The sequence below is a fragment of the Oreochromis aureus genome, linkage group 17 (assembly GCF_013358895.1).
Source record: "Oreochromis aureus strain Israel breed Guangdong linkage group 17, ZZ_aureus, whole genome shotgun sequence".
Taxonomy (NCBI): Eukaryota; Metazoa; Chordata; class Actinopteri; order Cichliformes; family Cichlidae; genus Oreochromis; species Oreochromis aureus.
In genome coordinates this window covers 13,554,287-13,574,313 of record NC_052958.1, presented here as the reverse complement: position 1 = coordinate 13,574,313, position 20,027 = coordinate 13,554,287, and the positions used below count along the sequence as shown (strand labels likewise).

Genomic DNA, 20,027 nt, shown 5'->3' with positions numbered 1-20,027 from the left:
GAAACCTAATCACAGCGGTGTACTGCACCACTACAATCTTTAGTTATATGTATGTTTTAAAAGATTTGTGCTCACAGTGAAGCATCTGTTGTTGAATGTTTTGTTTTTGCCTTCAATAATTTTGAAAGCTTAAAAAAGCTTAAAACGTAGCTTGTTTTCTCTGTTCTCGGGATGCCCGGCACACACTTCCCTATTTTGAATCTGATAAGTAACAGAGCTACAAATACACACAAAGCCTGTTATTGTGAGATGCATTTGCAAAAAAGCTGTTCAGATTTTTTTCGCGGCTAGCTCCAACTCTAGCTTTTGTCCTTTAAGCAGAGTAGCATAAATACACACGCACTCTGCAGGAGGGCTACTCTGTCATCTTGCTCGCAATAAAGCAGTTCCCAGATGTCTGCCTCCCCCTGTTAGCAGACACACACGCTCACTGTCAGTCACCATGCCTTTGTTCTCAGACTGCAACATATTGCTTGTGCATCACATTCAGGCTTAGTGTACATAAATACTGCCATTGTTGAGCGCTGTACTTTGGTACGGGTCACAGAATAAGAAGATTAAGTATTAATATTTTATGTCAGTAACTTTACATAGATGATGAAGCCTGCCTTTGTTTGTCATTGGATCATAGCCTTACCTTTTCATAATCAGCAGCAAATTCTGAGAGCCTCTTCACACAGTAACCTCTGTTGCTATGTGAGTAAGAGTTGAGGGCAGAAAATATTACACTGTTGTTTCATCAGTGTCAAGCTGAAACTCCAGCGCAATTCTTAGACGATGGTTTGATGATATTCTGACATAAGATGCAATAGAGTTTGAGCAAAGTGAATAACAGTGTTCATGAATTAAATCTCTAAATTTACATAGGGTTTTAAAGAAAAACTTCATTTTCATAATTTGCTCCACATAAGTGAATTATATCAACATTTTAACTGAATGTTTAAAATTGGCTGTTATATTCTAGCTGTCAAATTTATATTATCCATGAGACTATAATATAATAATTTCCACACAAACACTGCTTCTCTAATCTACTTCTTGTTTTTTTTGTTTTTTTTTCAAGGATGAAAAATGTCTCAAAACAGCTTGCTCAAATGAGTCATTGCGAAACCTTGCCCAGGGAGCATTGCAAAATCCCGATAAATCTGAATCACTTGTGCTCTGTGTCTTACCGTTCAAGTTCAATGTCCTCTTTTTCACTTCAACCCTGCAAAACAAACAACTCTGGGCCTTATAGATAGGCACGCCCTGGGAATCTTTGACCTGTTTAGATCAGATAATATGTGAAAAAAACAACTGGTCCTGAATATAACTGAAATTTTTCTTCTTAACATTGCCCAATGATTTCGAATATCACTCCCGGCTCTCCGGCTGTTGAGGCCTTGTGCTAGAAGTAACACAAGCCCAGTCACCTTTCCTCTCTTGTGTCCTCGCCTCTTGCTAAACCCGCTCTTCTAGTTCCCTCCTTTGTGTCAAAATAAGCCACATGTTTTTCTTTCTCCGCCTGCTGCTAAGCAACCTGGGGGATTCAGCGTTGAAAAGGATTGCAGTCTTAATCTAAACTCAGGGTTTCGCAGAGTCAGCTGTTTTGGGTGCAGTAGTATTGTGAATATTGGTGCAGTGTCAGTTTGCCGTTTTTCCCAGTGATCCCTAACGGTAACATCTGTTGCATCTTGTCATTTCCGAGGTGGAAGCACAGGCAGTTCCTTTTAGGCGGAAAATGGAATGATGGGTTTTATTCCAAATGCCTGAAAAATATGTGCATGAACATTAATTGATCAGCACAGGAAACAGGCCTTAGTCATGCTCCTAACGAAGCACTGCAACATTACTCAAAGCCACCCAGCTTTTCTCAATTTTCCATGTTTATATGTTGCACAACAGTTAAAACATTAAACTGTGGCACCAAATGAGCCCAATTGATTAAAGCTGAATTGTGGCTTTTCATGTTTTTAAAATCAGTGAGCTGAAATGTCTTTATACAAAGTGCAGCTCACTGTCCCGAGACAGAACCGTTAGTGAGGCAAGAGAATTGCTGACTTGATCTCTTCTCTCCAGTCCTCTTGGCACAGATGGCTCAGTCTTTTAAAGCATTGTAGGTCAACTACCAATCTGGCTTGAGCGAAGCCACGGCATCAGAGCTTAGTTTGTATTGCTCCTGCTTCATTCAGTCTCGTAGAAGCTTTTATTTTATTGATTAACGTCTGTATTAATATGTCTTCATCGCCCCCGTCTCCATTTTGAAATGTAAAGCCATCAGTGAGTACAGAAGTAAATGATGACACAATTCAAAGGGAATTATGATGCCAAGATAGGAAATCTTTTATTACAGAGAAAAAAAAACTTTTCTTCCAAAATATAGAAATCTGTACAACTTCCGCACAATCAATTTACATGAACTGTACAAATTTACAGCAGTTCATCACAACATACCCAAGGAAAAATAAACTGAACACGATAAAGATGTACTGACATTAAATCACAAGATACAGCTTTTCTTCTTGGGTAAGCTCGGATTTTTTTGTTTATTTTCTTGTTTTATACGTAAATAGAAAAAAAAGGGAAAAAACAGAAAAGAATGAACGAGAAAAAAAGAAAAAAGAAAAACAAAACAAAACAAAGAAAAAAAAAAAACCCAAAGGATACATCTACAGTCACAGATCATGGAAACTAATAATTTTACCAGAACAACTTTGGTCCTTGCCAACACTCCCATCACAAATGGCTTCACTTACGAAAAAGCATTATCCATGTTAAAAGATGAAATACAAAAAAGGAATACGTCTGAAAAACAAAAAGGAAACAAAACACCTCAGCATAGAAATTATTGGCACTTCCCATGTGTAATGTTATGTACTCTACCATTTGTTGTACAGTTACAATACATTCTACAATATGTAAAACACCTCAAATGTGAAAGTGGCAATAATTCAACTAATCGATGACAGTATCGACAACAACAACAACGAAACTGCTGTTCCCTTCCCGTTTCATATCTTAACATGCACAACGTTTCCATAAGAGTATTTATTGAATGTCCGAGGCCTGAGTTTGGCAATACATTCCAGGAGAGACTCCTCGCGTCTCAAAAAATGTCACACAACTTCAACATTTAGTGCATTTATGTGCTATTTTACCTCTGACTACTCAAAGCACTCTCACAACAATTTTTGTAATCTAAGTGCGCACAAGCTGAATGGATGCCATTTAAATAGTTAACATTACTGAGGACTTTAAACCATTTCAGGTGGTAGTAGCAAAGTCGAAAAGGTGTCCAAGGGGAATTTGGGTTTTTTTCTATTTTAATTTTTCGAAGACCCAGAAGAATTCAATTCTGTTAAAACTGGGTTAGATCACCAGACTAAAACTCCTCTTAAAAAAAAGAGGATGAAGAGGGCAAAATGGATATGAGTGGAAAGATGAGGAAAATCTAGCAGTGCGACCATAAAATACATCAAAAGCAGTGAGACGAGATGATCATCTCTCGTCTGAAATATAGACCAATCTCAAAACATCTCACGTGACATTAAAAAGCTTTAATGGAGCAGCATGATTTTAAAACTGGTGTCCACCATGGAAACCAAAGCGCTGGGCTCTCAGCCCAACAAGCTCTCCTCCATCTGCCCAACATGGAATAACTGCTTTTCACAGATTGCTGAAGGGAGTATCAGCAGAGAACAGGGTGCAGGGGGGTTAGGGGGGGGTTGCAGTGCGTCAAAGGCTATAGCTATATTACCCATGATCCTCTCAAGCTTAGGGGAGCTTAAACACCCATAGGTCTGGTGATGAGCGGCGAACCAGCCTGCCGTGACAGATTTGGCCAGTGGCTAAGGCCTGAGCAACACCCGTAGCCGTTCTAGCATCTGTTCCATCATCCTGTTACCCATTCAACCCCAGAACCGGGAGTGAAGTGGGGGTACACCAGACAGCCACAACATCCTTTCATATGCATGTAAACAAAGTTGCTACGCAAACTCAGTAATTAAGTGCAGCGCGATCCAGTGAGATGAAAACAAAAAAACAATGGCCTTAGTACCCTCAATTCTTCATCTTCGATCCATGTTTCCTTGTCTCCCACTAGCCCACCCCCTTAAGTGCAGCTTGAGCACGCCAAGCGCGTGTGCTGGTTATCCATCACTGCTGAGGGAGGTTCGAAGGGTTCTGGTCAGGCTGGGGGATGTTGAACATGTCTGAGAGGGAGGGGGCTGGAGGGATTTTAGCTGCCCTGGACAAAGGAGTCCGGCCCTGGCCCCCGCCTCTCTCACACCAGCTCCCCACGCCTGCCTTCCTTACCCAGCTCCCTACGGTGATGGATGATGATATGTGTCACATTAAGTCTACCTGCATCCACAGGGGGTCAGCTAGCAGCATGCTGGCCTGCTCTTGGCTAAACAGGAGGTCTGAGCTTAAGGGGGTGATATGTGGTACTTGAGGCACTCTAACCCTGACACCAGGACGGTTGGGGGCAGTTGAAGCTGCCAGGCTGGAAAGGGGACACCTCCGGCGAGGGTCCGGGCAGCACAATGCACCAGGTTGGCTCTCGTAAGCCTGGCATTAGTTAACATCACAAATGGCTCAAAATACTTGACAATGAGGTCTCCATAAGGCAGTGCACCTCCAATCCCCCCTCCAAAAAAAAAAAAAAAAAAAAAAAAAGTATCTCTCTCTCTCTTTTACAAGACCTTTGAAACAATTAATGGAAATAGAAGTCTGACAAGGCCTGATTTTTTCTTTTTTTTTTCTTTTTTTTTTTTTTTTTTTACTTTTCCCCCCCCAATTCAAGTTAAAATTAATCTCTGAACACTTGATGCTCCAGACCTCCCTTTGGCCAAAGTGTCACACAGTCATCACTTAGGTCAGACCTTTCAGGCAATTCTTTTTTTTTTCTTCTTTTTTTAAAATCAGCAACATAAATCACCATCTGTGCATGTCAGAGGTGGTGTGCAGGGAGGGAGGGTGGGGGTAGCTTTGCATCGTGCCAGAATCAACAGTGCCATATGAATGGATAACAGAATGTTTTTAACATACCACCCAGAATACTCTCCACTTATATAAAAAAAAAAAAAAAAAAAACAGCTCTGAAATGTTCACAAATACAGTGTTAAAAGGTTTTGAAATCCATTGTTGCACACTCCCCACGTGACCAGACATCAGTCCATGGCGACATTGGGAGCTACAGTATCATCAAACGGCTAAAAATGGGCAGGGCAGTAAGAACGGTGACAAAAGATGACATTTGAATGGATGGAATGCAGGCGATTTTCTCCAAAAGGTGCACATCCCACACAATCTCACGTCAAAGTGCATTCAATGTTAATTCTAACTGGGCCACAAGACCAAAATTTGGCTAAAAAGACCCCCCCCCCACCCCCATGCTACACATTGAGTTTTGGTAATGCAGGAGAAATGGTGAAGGAAAAAGGGGGCTAAATTAAACAACACAGGGACTTGATTGTGAATTTCAACAACATTCATTACCCAGAGGGAAGAGGAAGGTAAACGGATCGCCTTTCCTTCCCTCAGAAAGCTACACCAACATGGGTGACAGGAGGGCGACGGTGTAACGGGACACGCTGGTATCCATAGGTAACAGGTGTCACAACACATTCCACTTGCACTTACATAAAGGCCGGGGAGAAGGTTGGGATGAATGCTTTCTTTAAACTTGCTGCTGCGAGTAGAAGGGGGAGGAAGAGAAGTTAAGACCGTAAGCCCCTTTTTTTTTTTTGTTGTTTTTTTTTTATCCAATGGCTAAAAGATAAAGAAAATATATTCCCTGTGGTCCAAAAAAGGGTTTTTATAGAAAATAGAGATGCTCTCATTGGGAGTTTCTTTACCTTGAGCTTGGATTTCACTGGGCACAGTCTCAACCTCAATTTCCTCCCCACCCAGGAAGCAAAATAAATGAAAAACAGCAAACTGGGGAAAAAAAGTTTTGAATTTTCTGATTCGGGGGTAGTTCTTAATGAAGAAAAAAAGTATCCATGTAATTTGGACTGCTGTTTCTGCAGTGGTGTGTTGAACATGTACCCATAGTAACCACAAATAAGTGCAAAGTCAATGCTGATAGCCCCCTCGGACACAGAGCCGATCTTACAGTTGAGAGTGCAGGGGTAGGCGGAGCCAGTTTCCATGGGTGTTCCTGGTCGGTTGGTTTGTTAGTTTAGCTGCCCCAACAGTTCCATTTCCACAAAGCCTCTCCTAAAAAATGGAGTGCCCAGCTCATCCAATGACACAACAGAACAGATGATAATGGGGAGAGAGGGTAGAAAATAGCAAACCTACAAGGTTTCCATCACCTGGACGATAGGCCACATCCTCTGTTTTCTTTTTTGTTTGTTTTTGTTTTTTCTTTTTTTTTTTTTTTCCTTCTTTCACTATTTCATTTCATATTCTTAGCTTTAAAAAGGCTCACCCTGGTCTAGCCAAATGACCAGCCATGGCGTGACCCTGAACAAAAGTAGGCCTGGGTGACTATGTGCCGCTTTAACTGGACACAGTCATCATATTGTAGCCTTTGGAGGGACTGGTTCTTCCCAGCACCATCAGTTCCTCCTTGCAGCTGATGTGACTGTCCACCATAGGGTTCACTGCCCCGCTGTTTCCTGAGGGGGAGCTGGTGGTGGCTGTCGCTGGCATTCCTCCCGGGCCAGGCTGCGACTCATACAGGACACAGATGGATCCATCTTCGCCAATGCGGTAGGAAACCTCGAAGGGGTCCACCCAGAGCGTGAGCTCACTGGGCAGCAGCAGGTAGAGTTGCTGGATGGTCAGACCGATGCGCTGGCCTGCCTGCCACACCAGGGGGTCCATCTTGTGGTTGATGCGAATGCAGCGGTAACCTGAGCCCTTGCAGGGCCTGTCTGGAAACCAGTGGTGCTTATATTGCTCTGCAGGGAAACAAAGAGAGACAAGGTGGAGAAAATGTTTAGCTCTGGAAAAAACAAAAAAAACAAAAACCAGAACCTTGTACTAACACGTCAAGAGGGCAAGATCATGACATAAGCAAAGAAGGAAAAAAATAAAGGCGTAGTAATGTAAGATAATACAGGAGCCAGAGATCTGCAGTAAACTGGAGGTTACCAAAGGTTAAAGAGAAAGCAGACAGACTGTACTTTGTATCAGATAAGCCCAGATGATTTAATAAGACTGTAAAAAAGGGCATCATAAAATGAAAACAACAAAGCAATTTGATGATAAATGATATTCTCCAAGTATTGATCAAACCTAATATCAAACAAAACATTTTGTTCAGCACTTTTTGTTGGATCTCCGTATTGTAAACGAGAACAGAGACACTTAATTAAGAATAGTATATCTTAAACTTGTGCTATGCGTTTAAGCCAGGAGGCAACTTAAATGTTTATAAATGAGATGCAATTGGTGCTGTCAAAGTAAGTCAAATACATTATTACGCAAAAAAGCATTTACTGAAACCTGTTACTGGTTTAGACAAATCTTTTTCTGCACAGAAATAAAAATTATTTAATACAGTTGATAAATGCATTTTATTCTCAGGGAACTACAGAATGTTTGTGTAGGTGTTCCTACAAATGTCACATTTAGCCTAGAGCGCATCCAATTCACAAAGTGTACCTAGATGCACAGAAATACAGAGTTATTGAACGCTCCAGCAAAAAGAAAGGAAAAACACCATCACCTGTTACAGGCCTCATAACCAGCCATAAACAGGCCTACGTGACAAAAAAGGCTGCCACTGAATTGCACAATCCCTCCCCTGGCCTTCCTCACTGTCAAAGTCTCCCATGACTGGCTGAACAAAAACACCAAAAGTGTCCCAGCCAGCCATCTGGGGCAGCCCCGCCTCTTAAAGGGAAAGGGTTCCCTTTTTTTTTTTTTTTAATCCGTCCGTCTATGTGGAAGTTTGTGCGCTGAAACTAGTGATTCACAGTGACGCTACTCTCAGTATGGGTCATATTACTGCGCAACATGATGAGTAGCCAATCAGACAGTTAAGTGTTTGACTTGAGTTTGTGTAAATGTTAAACGTGGCCCATATTTTTCTCGTAACTTCACTTTTAGCTCATAAAAAAGCCTGTCATCTTTCTCCTACGATAGCAGGACACTTTCAAATCCCTTTTGTTCCAAGCCTTTTATTTACAAACCTCTCACTTTAAGATACACACCTACCCACCATTTACCCTGACAAGGCTCATCCATATTGAATTCCCATTGATGGTAACTTCATTGTAGCCAATGAAAAACAGGCTAAAGGAAGTGGGTCAGCATTCAGTCTGGGGCCCGGAGGCCACCTGTATGCACCCACCAGGATAATAACAACCCCTCCCTTCCTCCCCACCCTCCTCCTGTGCCTTATCACAGGGGTCTGTATACTGCCGAGCTAATAAGAGGGGCTGGCACTCGTGAAAGAGCACAAGAGGCTTGATGAGCTTTCAGCCTCAGACGGAGCCACAAAGGCAGCTACCTACCCCAGAGCAGCTGGGAAATGATCAGCTCAGCATGGCCTATTCTTAAAAACGAGGGCACATGGGAGGAGGAGGTGGAGAGAGAGAGAGGGGGGGAATGGAAAAGTAAGCAGACGAGTGTGCGCTTAACCTAAAGAGTTTAACCAAAGAGGGTTGTTTACTCATTGTAGCTGACCTTGAACATGATTCCATTTTGGACCGTTGGGTAGTTTCCATTTGAGAACCTTGTCTGTTACTTTTTAGACAAACCAAGAACCTTGCCTTCTACAATTACACAATCTCTGTGGTTGCAATCGGGCCTTTGGGACTCATTTCCTCACTTCCCTTTGCTCAGCACAAACAGGAGGAGCGAGGAACTCTGCTTTTCAGCATGCAGACACAACAGTAACTGTGAGGATTCAAAGCACAAAAGAGCTCCGGCTGCCCTATTTTAGCAGCAGCGAGGCCCACAGGGTACTACCACACACTCTCGTTTTCACATATTTTCCTCATTCAAGAAAACAAAAAACAAAACTGGACACGGTGGAGCCAATTTATTTTTCTTTTAGAAAATAAAGCCAATCAGTGTTGCATTTGCAGCAATACAAAGCTTATAATTTACACTGTTTGTTCTAATTGATGTTTGTGATCACTAAATATAGGCTGTTCCAGTAGATTTCCCCTCCATTTTGCCTTTCCGTCTTCAACGTCTGCCTCTAGGCGCCCACCAAAACATATCCCCTCCCCCCACACAGGCCTCACAGCAGACTCCAACTTTTGTCTGTTTACATACGCCAACCCCCCTCAACTGACTGCTCACTGGCATTTTGTGCAAATGCTTAACTCATAATTTGCTCTACCCACACACTGTACCGCACTGTTCATCCCTCCAACTGTGTAATTGATAAATAAAACCCCCTGGAACCATTTTCAGATATCAGCAGGTCCAAATGGTGACTTTTTGGTCGTGATTCAAAGATGGAAATCTTTGCAATCTATTCTAAATAGAAATAAATAGCCTAACTTGCTCCATATGGACAGGATCCTGCAACCATTTAGTGGTTTAGCTATTTTTTGTGAGAGACTCTTATATAGGAAAATGTAGGTCATCTGCTGTTGCATGTGGATGGAATTAGACAGATGTATAGGAGCTTTAAGAGCCCCGAGAGAGGAATGCGTTTACAGCAAAAAATGAGACAATCCCTGAGCTGTACTGTTCTGCAACATCTGCTATAAAACTCAGTAAAAGTCAAACTAAGCCTGGGTGTACAACTAAGGCTTCATTTCCTGAAAAGTAAAAGCACTGTTTTCTCCCCGTCTACTCTCCATTCTTTACATATACATATTAAGTGGACTGTGGGAACCCTAATGAAATAAATGTGAGACGTGGTAAAATATGACCTCATCTTTTAACCGCATGGTAATACCAAAAAGAGTGACATATGTTGTGGAGCAAATCAACAACCTTCCAAATGTAACACAAAGCAGATAAACAAATGCAAATTAAGGGTGCTAAATATCAAAAGGTCGTGTGCGCAGTGCCAAACAGCTAATAAAGTGTGGTCTTAACACTGGCAGTCTTTCATTATTAACCCATTTCGTTCTTAGCATTACGTAATCGAGCAGCCTGTGTCGTCTCACTGGGGGATGTTTTTGCTCTATTCTCTGTGCGCTCTATCGGGCGACTCAGAGGCGCACTTCCTTGTTCAAGCCAGTCGAGCGTCCCTCTCTCTCTCTCCCCACCCCCACCCTTCAAGCTAAAAACAGCATACACATTAAACTTTAACCAAATCGTATTTTTAACATTATTTTTACTTCGAAATATTCATTTGCGTCGACGAAAACTGGCGACAAATCGCCTTGGATCATCCAGTGCGTTTTCCTCTCTCCGATGTGCGCAATTAGCGGTGCGCTATGGTAGCGCTGAAAGTGATACTTAGGAGAACAAAGAAAGGCTTCTTCTGAATCATTCTCAAATCTATTAGAACTCAAAGTTAACCACCGATCCGTGAAACAAACCCCAAAGTCGATGTGTGGGATGATATATTAGAAGTCTAAAGGGGATTTTGTGAACGGAAGTGGATTTTTTTTTTTGCGTGTTTCCTTACCTGCCAAAATGTCCTGTAAGCTTTGGCTGAACGTTTGGACCTGTCGATCGTTTACGTGTCCTTTTACCCTCAGAAATCTCGACAGAAATCCGACGGCGGCGTTGATCTCTGGTTTCATCGTTCCCCGGGCACAAAGGGTATGCATTGAGAAAGGCAACGGCGACGATGCGTGCGCTTTTGTTGTTTTTCCCTCTGTTTGTCCGACTGTGTAGTCTTTCTGTCAAATTCGGAGCAGCGATCCTTATCTCTGGGCGCTTGGGTTGTTTCTCTTGGCATTTATTAGTCGAGGTAGAGGGGATTTCTCACTAGAGAGTCCGTGTGCTAGGACGGTACAGTGTTGGGAAATAGACGCCTGTTGTTGGTAAATACAGGGGGTTGGAGGTCCCTTGGTGAAACGTTAACCAACCCACGCAATCGCTTTCCTCCTCCAGAGTGAAGGTCCCGGAGCCTGTGAGTGCGCCTTTATATGGCTCCCTCCCTCCTCCTCACAGCTCCGTCACAAGCTGCTACAGCAACTGCATCTCACCAATCCCAGGGCCTGCCACGGCCTGACGAGCCACATATAGGAGGAGTGTATGAGCCTTCACGTCACCGTTCTGAAAATAGAGGTACACGGCGTAAAACCGTGTTGCGTTCAGTCCCTGTTGGAAATTCGGGAAGTTGGGGGGGAGGGACAAAAAAAGGGAAACAAAAGCACAAACGACGAAAAACAATCCAAACTCACACAATCCTGCTCGAGGACGTGAGCTCATATATTTATGTCAGAATTTAAAACAGAACTAATAGATGTTTGAAATTACTGCAAGTCCGCGCGGCCACATTTCGTGTTGACGAACCATTTTTGTTGTTTTTATTCTTTGCTTTATTTCCTTTTTATGCCCGCTTCTGTTGTTTCTTCTTTACGCACACATATAGCATAAAGAAGAAATAAACAGTACACCACAATCTGGGATTCAGTTTCTCTGTACTATTCAAAATAAACGTGTTCTAAAAACCCCCAGTTGGTTTTGTCTAACACAAAACCAACTGGGGGAAAAGTCCGCTTTTGACGACTTTTATTGTTAAATGAGCGGTCTTGAATTTACAGTCACTTTTTACACGTGAGTGCGATGGTTTCTTTGTTGCAGTATCCCATTCACCATGCGCATATCTGTTCCAACAGGTCGTCACAGTGGCCTAGAGGAGCTTAACATGCCCAGCAGCTGAGCTGTGTACGTTTCTTTCATGTCAACCCCCCGAGTCTCAGTTAACTCTTTCATCCCAGCCCTCTGCTGGTTCCTGTTTAGTAAATGCACCCATAGAAACAATCACACATAAAAAAGTTAAAAATACAGTCAGCTAATTTTAAATTGAAAGAAAATTCTAGTTGGTTAAAAAAAATGACAGCATTTTCAAACTAACTTACAAAAATGACAGCTTTGTTCCCGGCACTGAAAACAACTGCAAATTTATTAACTATTTTTTCTTCTAAAACAGTCCAACAGACTTTATTTTTCCACTTTATGCATCCCAGAAAGACTAATTAATACTAGAGGTTATATGAAATTAACCACATTCGTCCCCAGAAGCCAAAAACATATTTGAAGTTTCCGATTTTCTCTTTTAACATATGCCCGCATCTAGAATACATAGTCATTCTATCACTGTAACAAAAAAATAAGGGTCAAGAATTGACTTCAACATAAAATATGACTATTTTAAAAGGAATGTGCATTTAAAAACAATCTCTGCTTTGTTGTGAAGCTTTGTACTACAGAAAGTAAATGTCAGAACTACTATTTAAGGGTTGTGTCCTTCTGTTTACGTCAAATAAACGTAGACAGAATAGGCAGGTGTGTGTATAAGAGAGAACTGTTTACATTCCCCACTATATCACAACAATACACCAGTGCGTGTGGCTGAGCAGGCCTAAGAGTGTTTGTACACACAAGAAACAGGAAGCCTCAATCAACTGAAAATTCAAATCTTGTGTGACAAACACACAGGAGGCAAGATTGCTCTAAATCTCTTTTCAAAGACCACTCCTTTACCTGCTTATTAAAATCAGTGGAAAAGTACAGGGTGTTATTGTTTGTTTGTCTCAAACTCGCTCCCGATGACCCGCTGAGCTTCCCAATCATGATGCAATCAGACAGACCAAGCTTTGCTGACTGGTTCAACAAGTGACCCAAAGGCACACAAAATGTAGACGTGTGTCTATGCACGTTTGCCTAGAGCACACACATCAGTGTAAAGTTGTTGTGACACACACACTGCAGCCCTAATTCTGACATTATCTGATGCAGGTGGCAACAGATCAGGCATTAAACGGTCTTGTCCTGCCAGCTTTCTAGTACAGAGTCTGCCTGATGTCCAATAGAGTACACGTGAGATCAGCACAGACAAAAGTCCAGTGAACCGAGCCAGTGGATGTGTCCTGTTTCCTGCAGGCTCTACCCAGGCAGAACTCCAACCTAAACCAAATGGAGTACTTTCAGTAATGAGAATGCATTGTGGGTAAAGTAATTCTCTGTTAATACTGTTAATGAGTTCAAGTGTGAAACTAGCTAGATACCTTTTATCAAGCTGCCAGTTGGTGTTGTCATGAGGCTGGCATTTCTGACATGAATGCAATACCCTGAAAAATACAAATATCTGAGAGCATCTATCTATCTATCTATCTATCTATCTATCTATCTATCTATCTATCTATCTATCTATCTATCTATCTATCTAGAGAGTTGAAGGGTTCCATGAAGCTGCTGTCAATTATTGGGCTACTCAACAATCTTGATACATAAATATGTTGATTACATAATTTCCTTAGGGATTATTAAAGTATTCTGATTCTGATAGTACACTTAATCACATTTACCTTAAATCTGACTACATTCACACCATTGCTGCATATATTATATAATAAATATATTTTCACCAGACTCAAAAGTACAGTTACATTCTTGTCGAGAATGATGAAAATTCTGCAGTTAATTTTATGTTATGTTAATTTAGGTTAATATATGTATGTGAAATTATACATTTTAACCCTTTCTCATGAACTTTTCCTTTGATTTTTTTTTTTTTTTTTTTGAAATTCTGTGTAACAGTGGCGATATTTGACATTTAAACTTAAAAGTCTCCCCACTGACTGACCACATAATAACAAATGTCCCAAAACTGTCTCAGTTCCTGGTCATTTTATCTAAAGGCCACAGAGCGCAGGGGAATCCTGAAAGTCACATACAAATTCATACATGAGTAAACCCCCTTCTCTTACCACATAGCACTTGTCAGTAGCGTTTCACCCACACACTAACTTGCTATCTTGTGAAAAAGTGGAGAGTTTCAGAACGCTACAGAAGACCTGGCTATTTCTGATTTAGAGATATAAACAGATACAAACCACTGTTTTACACCTGTAAGCTATTTATTACACTTAGGGTTAGAATTTCATTTCCCGCAATGCCTATATTTATTTTTTCTCTCAAGTAAGCAACAGACTATTTATGTTACTTTCATACTCCTGCACTCTTTACATGTCACTGAGGTGACACTGAGGTGGAGTTTTATGCCACCTATATATGGACAAAATAACGTCAAAGTATTAGGGATCAGGGATAGAATTAGTCCCACAAGTTGGTCAACATTTAAAAATATACTGTAGAGAAAAACTCACTGGCAACTTTGTTGCGTACACCTGCTCGTTGACACAAATTCAGTGAAACTCATTGCATTTAAGCATATAAACATTGTAAAGTTTACCTGCTGAAGTTCAAACTGAGCATCATAATTTGGAAGAAAGGTGATTTAAGTGACTTTGACTGTAGCATGGTTGTTGGTCCCAGAGACGGTGCTCTAAAATTTCAGAAACTATTGGGATTTCCCACAAAACCATCTTTAGGTTTTACCGAGAATGGTCTGAAACACACAAAATATCCTGGGAGAAGTAGTTCTCTAGCTGTACTGAGCTGATAGCAAGGCAACAGAAACTGAAATAACCAGTTGTTATAGCCAAAGTGTGTAGACAAGCATCTCTAAATGTACAACACTTTAAACCTTGAAACAGATGGGCTACAGCAGCATTAGACTACACTGGGTGCCACTCCTGTCAGCTAAGAATGGGAAACTGAATTCAGTTAGCACAGGCTTACCAAAATTGGACAATAGAAGACTGGAAAATAGTTGCCTAGTCTCATGAGTCTTAATTTCTGCCACTCAGTTAGTAGGGTCAGAATTTGGTCTGAACAATATGAAAACATGACTCCATCCGGCCTTACAGCACACTTCAAGCTGAGTCGTTCCAAAAATGTGAAGTCAGCAGGCTGTTTGCCAACAATTGGCCAATCAATGGCGCCATTCGATGAGTCATTAGAGCGACTCCTTCACAAAAATCAAAAATAGGATTCTTGAAATGAGGGAAATGGCTACATAAAACCAATACCGTGGCCCCTGAGTCTGATAAAAAGAAATAGACCGAACAGCAGGTATACCATCGCCTCAGCGTCCTCCTTTGTTGTGTTCTGTTTGTGTCACATACAAATGACGTCACAGATTTTCAGACGCGTTGCTATAACGACCCCGTGCACATTAGGTGGTACTCAATTGTAATGGAAAACAACTGAAATCAAGTAGAGTTGAACTGAGCCAAGCCGTCAATACTAGTGGAAAAGAAGCTTTAGAGTCAACTGGCCACTGTTTTAATGTCACAGCCTACCTGAGTACTGTTGCTGACTATGTCCATCCTTTTATGACGAGATAACATTCATGGCTCAAATCATCTTGAACTGTTTTGGCGATAGTGAGTTCACTGCACTTAAATGGCCTCCACAGTCACCAGATCTCAGTCCATGAAGCACCTTTGGGATGTGGTGGAATGGAAGATTGTTGGTTGTTTATCCAACAAAAGAGCAGCAACTCGGTGAAAATATTATGTCAAAATCGACCAGAATCTCTAAAAATGTTGCCAGCACCTTGTTGAACCTATGTCATGAACAATAAAGGTGGTTTTGAAGTCCAACTGTGTACTAGCAATGCATTCCTAATCAAAGTGTCCATTGAGTTGAGATTTAGTTTCAAAGCCAATGAACCCACGAGCAATACAGGTGACTTTAAAGAAGTTTCATCCAAAAGGTGCTGTTTTAAAAAATAATAATAATTTGTTTTACAAAGGCTGAAGGAAAACAACTGAAAAAATTATTTAGCCACTGCTATGCAGTAATATTCATAAGTCTAAAACAGAAAGCTAAAAAAAACTAGAGAACTGTTATTTGTTTAGTGACAATGATAAAGTGGATACTACTAACTAATGTCCTGAACAAGGAAAGAAAACTATATATGAAAGTTTAATATCACATTTTATGTGAGTTATGGACTTCTTAAACTACTTCTACAAAATTCTGTGGTTGTTTTTTTGTAATTTCTTTCTAAATGGTACCACTGAAATCCGCATTCATCCAAAAGCAGGAACAATGCTCAGGGAGAACAAAGAACAACCTTTTCACAGCCACCTCAAGGCAATTAATTTGACTCTCAAAATACATATTTTGTATAGCCTGTGACTTTAACTGCAGTGCTGTCCAGGTCACTTAATTCTCGCTCACAAATCCCACACTTCAGTAGCCACTGAAGAAGGGTTTGTATCCCCACTGGTCGAGGGAGAAGCTGCCCCTGGGAATGTAGTAGTAACAGTGACATAAACAAGAGATTTGCAGGCAAGCGCAAAAGTCCACATCTGCACCACAAAAACATCTGTAGACAGGCAAAGTGCCTCATTACTGACAGAGAGCGTGGGGGTGTGTGGCTGAATTTTGTCACCTCAACAGGGAGATAAAAGTTGAAAGAGAAAGAAAGTAATGGCAATAACAGAGCAAGCTAGGGAAGAATAATTAAACCTGGAAATCCCCAAACCTTTCCTGCTCCTTTTGATTACACAGCACACCTAAAAAGAAACAGAAACAGCAGAAATCATTTTGTACTACTGGCTGTTTTTCATGTGTGGGCCACCAGTACCGGGTAAAATATGGCCCTGCTTGTTGCCAGACAAGGGTGGGGTATCCTGTCGTTAGGTTCTCAGCTAGGGTAATGAATGGAGGCTTTTATCTTGAAACCACACGTGAACTACAGTAGAGGAAAGAATGTCAGGTTGGGATTTGAAGAGAGAGCTCTTGGCTGCTTTCTGGAGTGGGCAAACACGTTCTTCGTTTACAGCAGTGAATACAGCCCGGCGTTTATGAACATGTTCGGTCTTCCATGAGGGTAAAGAGACCAGCAAGAGACACCAACATCTGCGGGTTAAAGAAAAGTTAAACCAACATAGGCTCTATTCATCATGATTCAAGACAATACAATGCCCCTGACGTTCCCAGCACACACATCTACATATCTGAAAAACATCCCCCTTAGCATTCACTGATAGTTATCTCTCTTTGGGCAGGATCCAGCTTATCATTTTAGAGCAGTTTCAGTGTCAGCAAGCGTACCCATTTGTACCATAAAATGGGATTTCTCATTACCTGAACCACTTAGCATGTTTGTCTTCACTGCACTAAAAACTGAAACCTGAACCGTTTATAAAAGATATGTTCGCTTTATTATTTGGACTTTTCTGTTGCTATTTCTCACTATTTAAAACTTGCACAGAGTTATTATTTTATTCTCTACTCTTTAACATTCGTAGTAGTACTAGCTCGTAAATTACTACTTTGTAAACTACTGCTTTCGTTAGATAGAAAAGACTCCCCCGCTGGCATTGAATTAAGAGGCTGTTTTTGAGGTCCCAAGCACATCACTATAGCATTATGCAGCTAAGGTAAAACATCCAATGCAGAATGACAGCATTAAATCGATCCTAAAACTGAACCCAGCTGGCAGATGTGATTGGTGTTGACATACCAAGCGTACACATTTCAAATCTCTGCACATAAAATACACAGGAGGTTAAGATTATATGCTGTAAATGATTCAAGTTATTTTTATTCTTATTCAAGCTCATACAGGTTTTTAGCATTACAACATGATAGATGTTTATAAGTGGTTAAGTGGCATTATCGAATCAGCTAATTTTAATAAACTTTAAGTAGATGTTGTGGCATCCAGTTCAAATTTCGCTGCGTCAGGACTCTGTGACATCTCTCCACTTGAACTGTTACACAGTGTTAGCATTTGGCATTATCCTATAATTTTTACTTGTGAGCACAAGGCTGTAGGGTATGATAATGATCCAAAGCATGCTGTAGAAATCACACAAGTGTTTGTAAAGGAAAAAAAAAAGGGAAAACTACGACCTGGTCATGTACGCTGCATCTCTGGAATCCTGTAAAACACCTTTGAGAAAGGTGTAGCAACACAAAAGAGCAGCTGAATAAACTTTCTTCCACAAAAGGCTCTCCAGGATTTTTTTTCATGTTCAGGATGACTGAATTGTAAACAATAAAAAGGTTGATAAGTTGATAGATTTTAAATGAAAAATGAACAGATTTTTTGTAAGACTGGGATCCCACTCTTAGCTTTTCAAAGCTTCCAAAATGTTATTTATGTTATTTAAGTGTAAAATGAGATAAGAAATAATTTACTTATGCTAAAATCAGTTAAAATAATTAGTAAGTGAATTAATTAAGAATATTTTAGTATTATTAAATCACTGAAACAGCTTTTTCTTGACTTTTTGGGGGAAATGAGGAGGACAAAGAACACAAAAAAGCACTCAGGGGACACACTTATCACCACAGTTATTACCAAGGTAAGCATAAAAAACACACACCAACACAGAACGGCATGTGCAATATAAATGCAAGAACATAACATGCCTTAGTAAATGCAAACATAGGTTCCAAACATGAGTGATGTCACTGTGAGTATATGGGTGTGACTACAAAACAAGTTGGAGCATTTCACCGCCCTTCCCATTTCCATCTTCGGTCACCAGGAAGAGAGTCATGTGAAGAAAACCACAAAGTTTCCATGATGTTCGCTCTCTCTCTGCTGCTGCTGCTCTCTCTCTGTGCTGATGTTAATCCAAGCAGGAAGCTCTTCCAGCCTCGTTCACCACTGGAGTGTTGATCTGTGGACTGGCTTGGCCTTGAGTACTTCACAAAAATGAAGCAACGTGCACACTCAATGCCTGAGGAATCCTTTTTTCTCCTCTCTGCTTTCCTGTATAATAGTTTTTCCCCCTGAATTGGCTTAAGTTTATCTGTGTTCACTTAATTTATTTGGGGTTCTCTGGTTCTAACTATACAGTCTTTTTACAGTATCTATTATTCTGACGCACACTTGCTGCTCAGAATGTCCTGAGTTATTCATGCAGTAAGCTTGGCAAGATAAAATGCTCCGATTTGAATTGGGAGGATTAAATTATAGCTATATCCATATTAAGCCTTTTTCTCTTTCCACTCATACATGAAGCTCTTCATGCTCTATGACTCTTTGTTTTTGGGACGATCAAGTTAGAGAAGAAAGGAGTCATATGTACGTCTCCCCTTAAGTTAAATAATATAAAACACAAATAGCTGTCTATGTATCCGGGTGCATGCTTCCCTGTGTGTATTTATAGCAGTGACATTTAACTGCGTGAGGGGCCTGACGAGACCAGTCAATTCCAGCTTGCAAGATGGCCACTGAATGGTCTACTCAACCCACTCACACACTTTCATGCTACAGCAATTTCTGCACATCTATACTTTGTCATATTCAAAAACTAACAAAACTTCAGACTTCAAATTTCAGACATCTGACATGGTGTCCTTAAAGGAGTGGCCTACAGATGATACATCTTCAGGGACTCAAATGATCATCTCATGTTGGTCTAAAATGTGTCATTGGAAAGTCTCTGCTGTAACTACATAGCTACAATAAAAAATAAATATCTTAAGAATCTTGTCACACGACTTTATAGCTATACTGGCGCCACTGCTTCATGATGGCAGTGTTGGTATGTCATTCAGTCCACCACTGTTTGATGGATTGCAACTTAGTGAAAACATTCCCAGAATAATTAATCTTACTGGTTTCTATGTTGTGCCTTTTTAAAAACTTCATCTAGATCCACTATCACATTTATCACGTGTTACATAAATACTTATTGTGTGGTGGCACACCATGTATAACGTGTCTCAATTTTGTCTGATGCAGTGCAGTTCCGAATAAGGACAGCAAATTCATCTGTAGTGGCGTCATACCAGCAGCAATACGTAAATGATACCTTATTTCATCGTATTTCAGCTTAAATCATTGCACAATATTAAAGGCGAAAATGTGGTAATTGTTATACTGAGGCAACTGGCCTGGCATTGCAGACATGCGCTGCTGTGAATTCACAGGTAAGGATGGAGAAAACAAAACCGTTTTACCTGACTGGTCTCGGTTTAGGGTCTCACAGAGCTAAAGAGCAGTTAGCGACACTGGTTGCGAGGGAGCTAGCAGATTGATGCGGTCACCAGTAGCTTGAATGTCAGACCCCAAAATATCTGGAAACACTGTTTTACTTTACTAACGTGGCGCTGGAAAAGGACAATGT

At 40.9% G+C, this 20,027-nt stretch overlaps 1 protein-coding gene across 1 annotated transcript; it reads right to left on the bottom strand.

The window, feature by feature from the left end:
- Positions 1 to 2,298: 2,298 nt before the first annotated feature.
- On the bottom strand, positions 2,299 to 11,031 carry btg1 (B-cell translocation gene 1, anti-proliferative). Its single transcript, XM_031758625.2, has 2 exons — positions 10,535 to 11,031; positions 2,299 to 6,890 (listed from the first exon to the last, which is right to left on the bottom strand). The coding sequence occupies exons 1-2, from the start codon at positions 10,677 to 10,679 to the stop codon at positions 6,487 to 6,489; spliced, it is 549 nt and encodes a 182-aa protein (XP_031614485.1). The 5' UTR covers positions 10,680 to 11,031; the 3' UTR covers positions 2,299 to 6,486.
- Between the last annotated feature and the right edge of the window lie 8,996 nt (positions 11,032 to 20,027).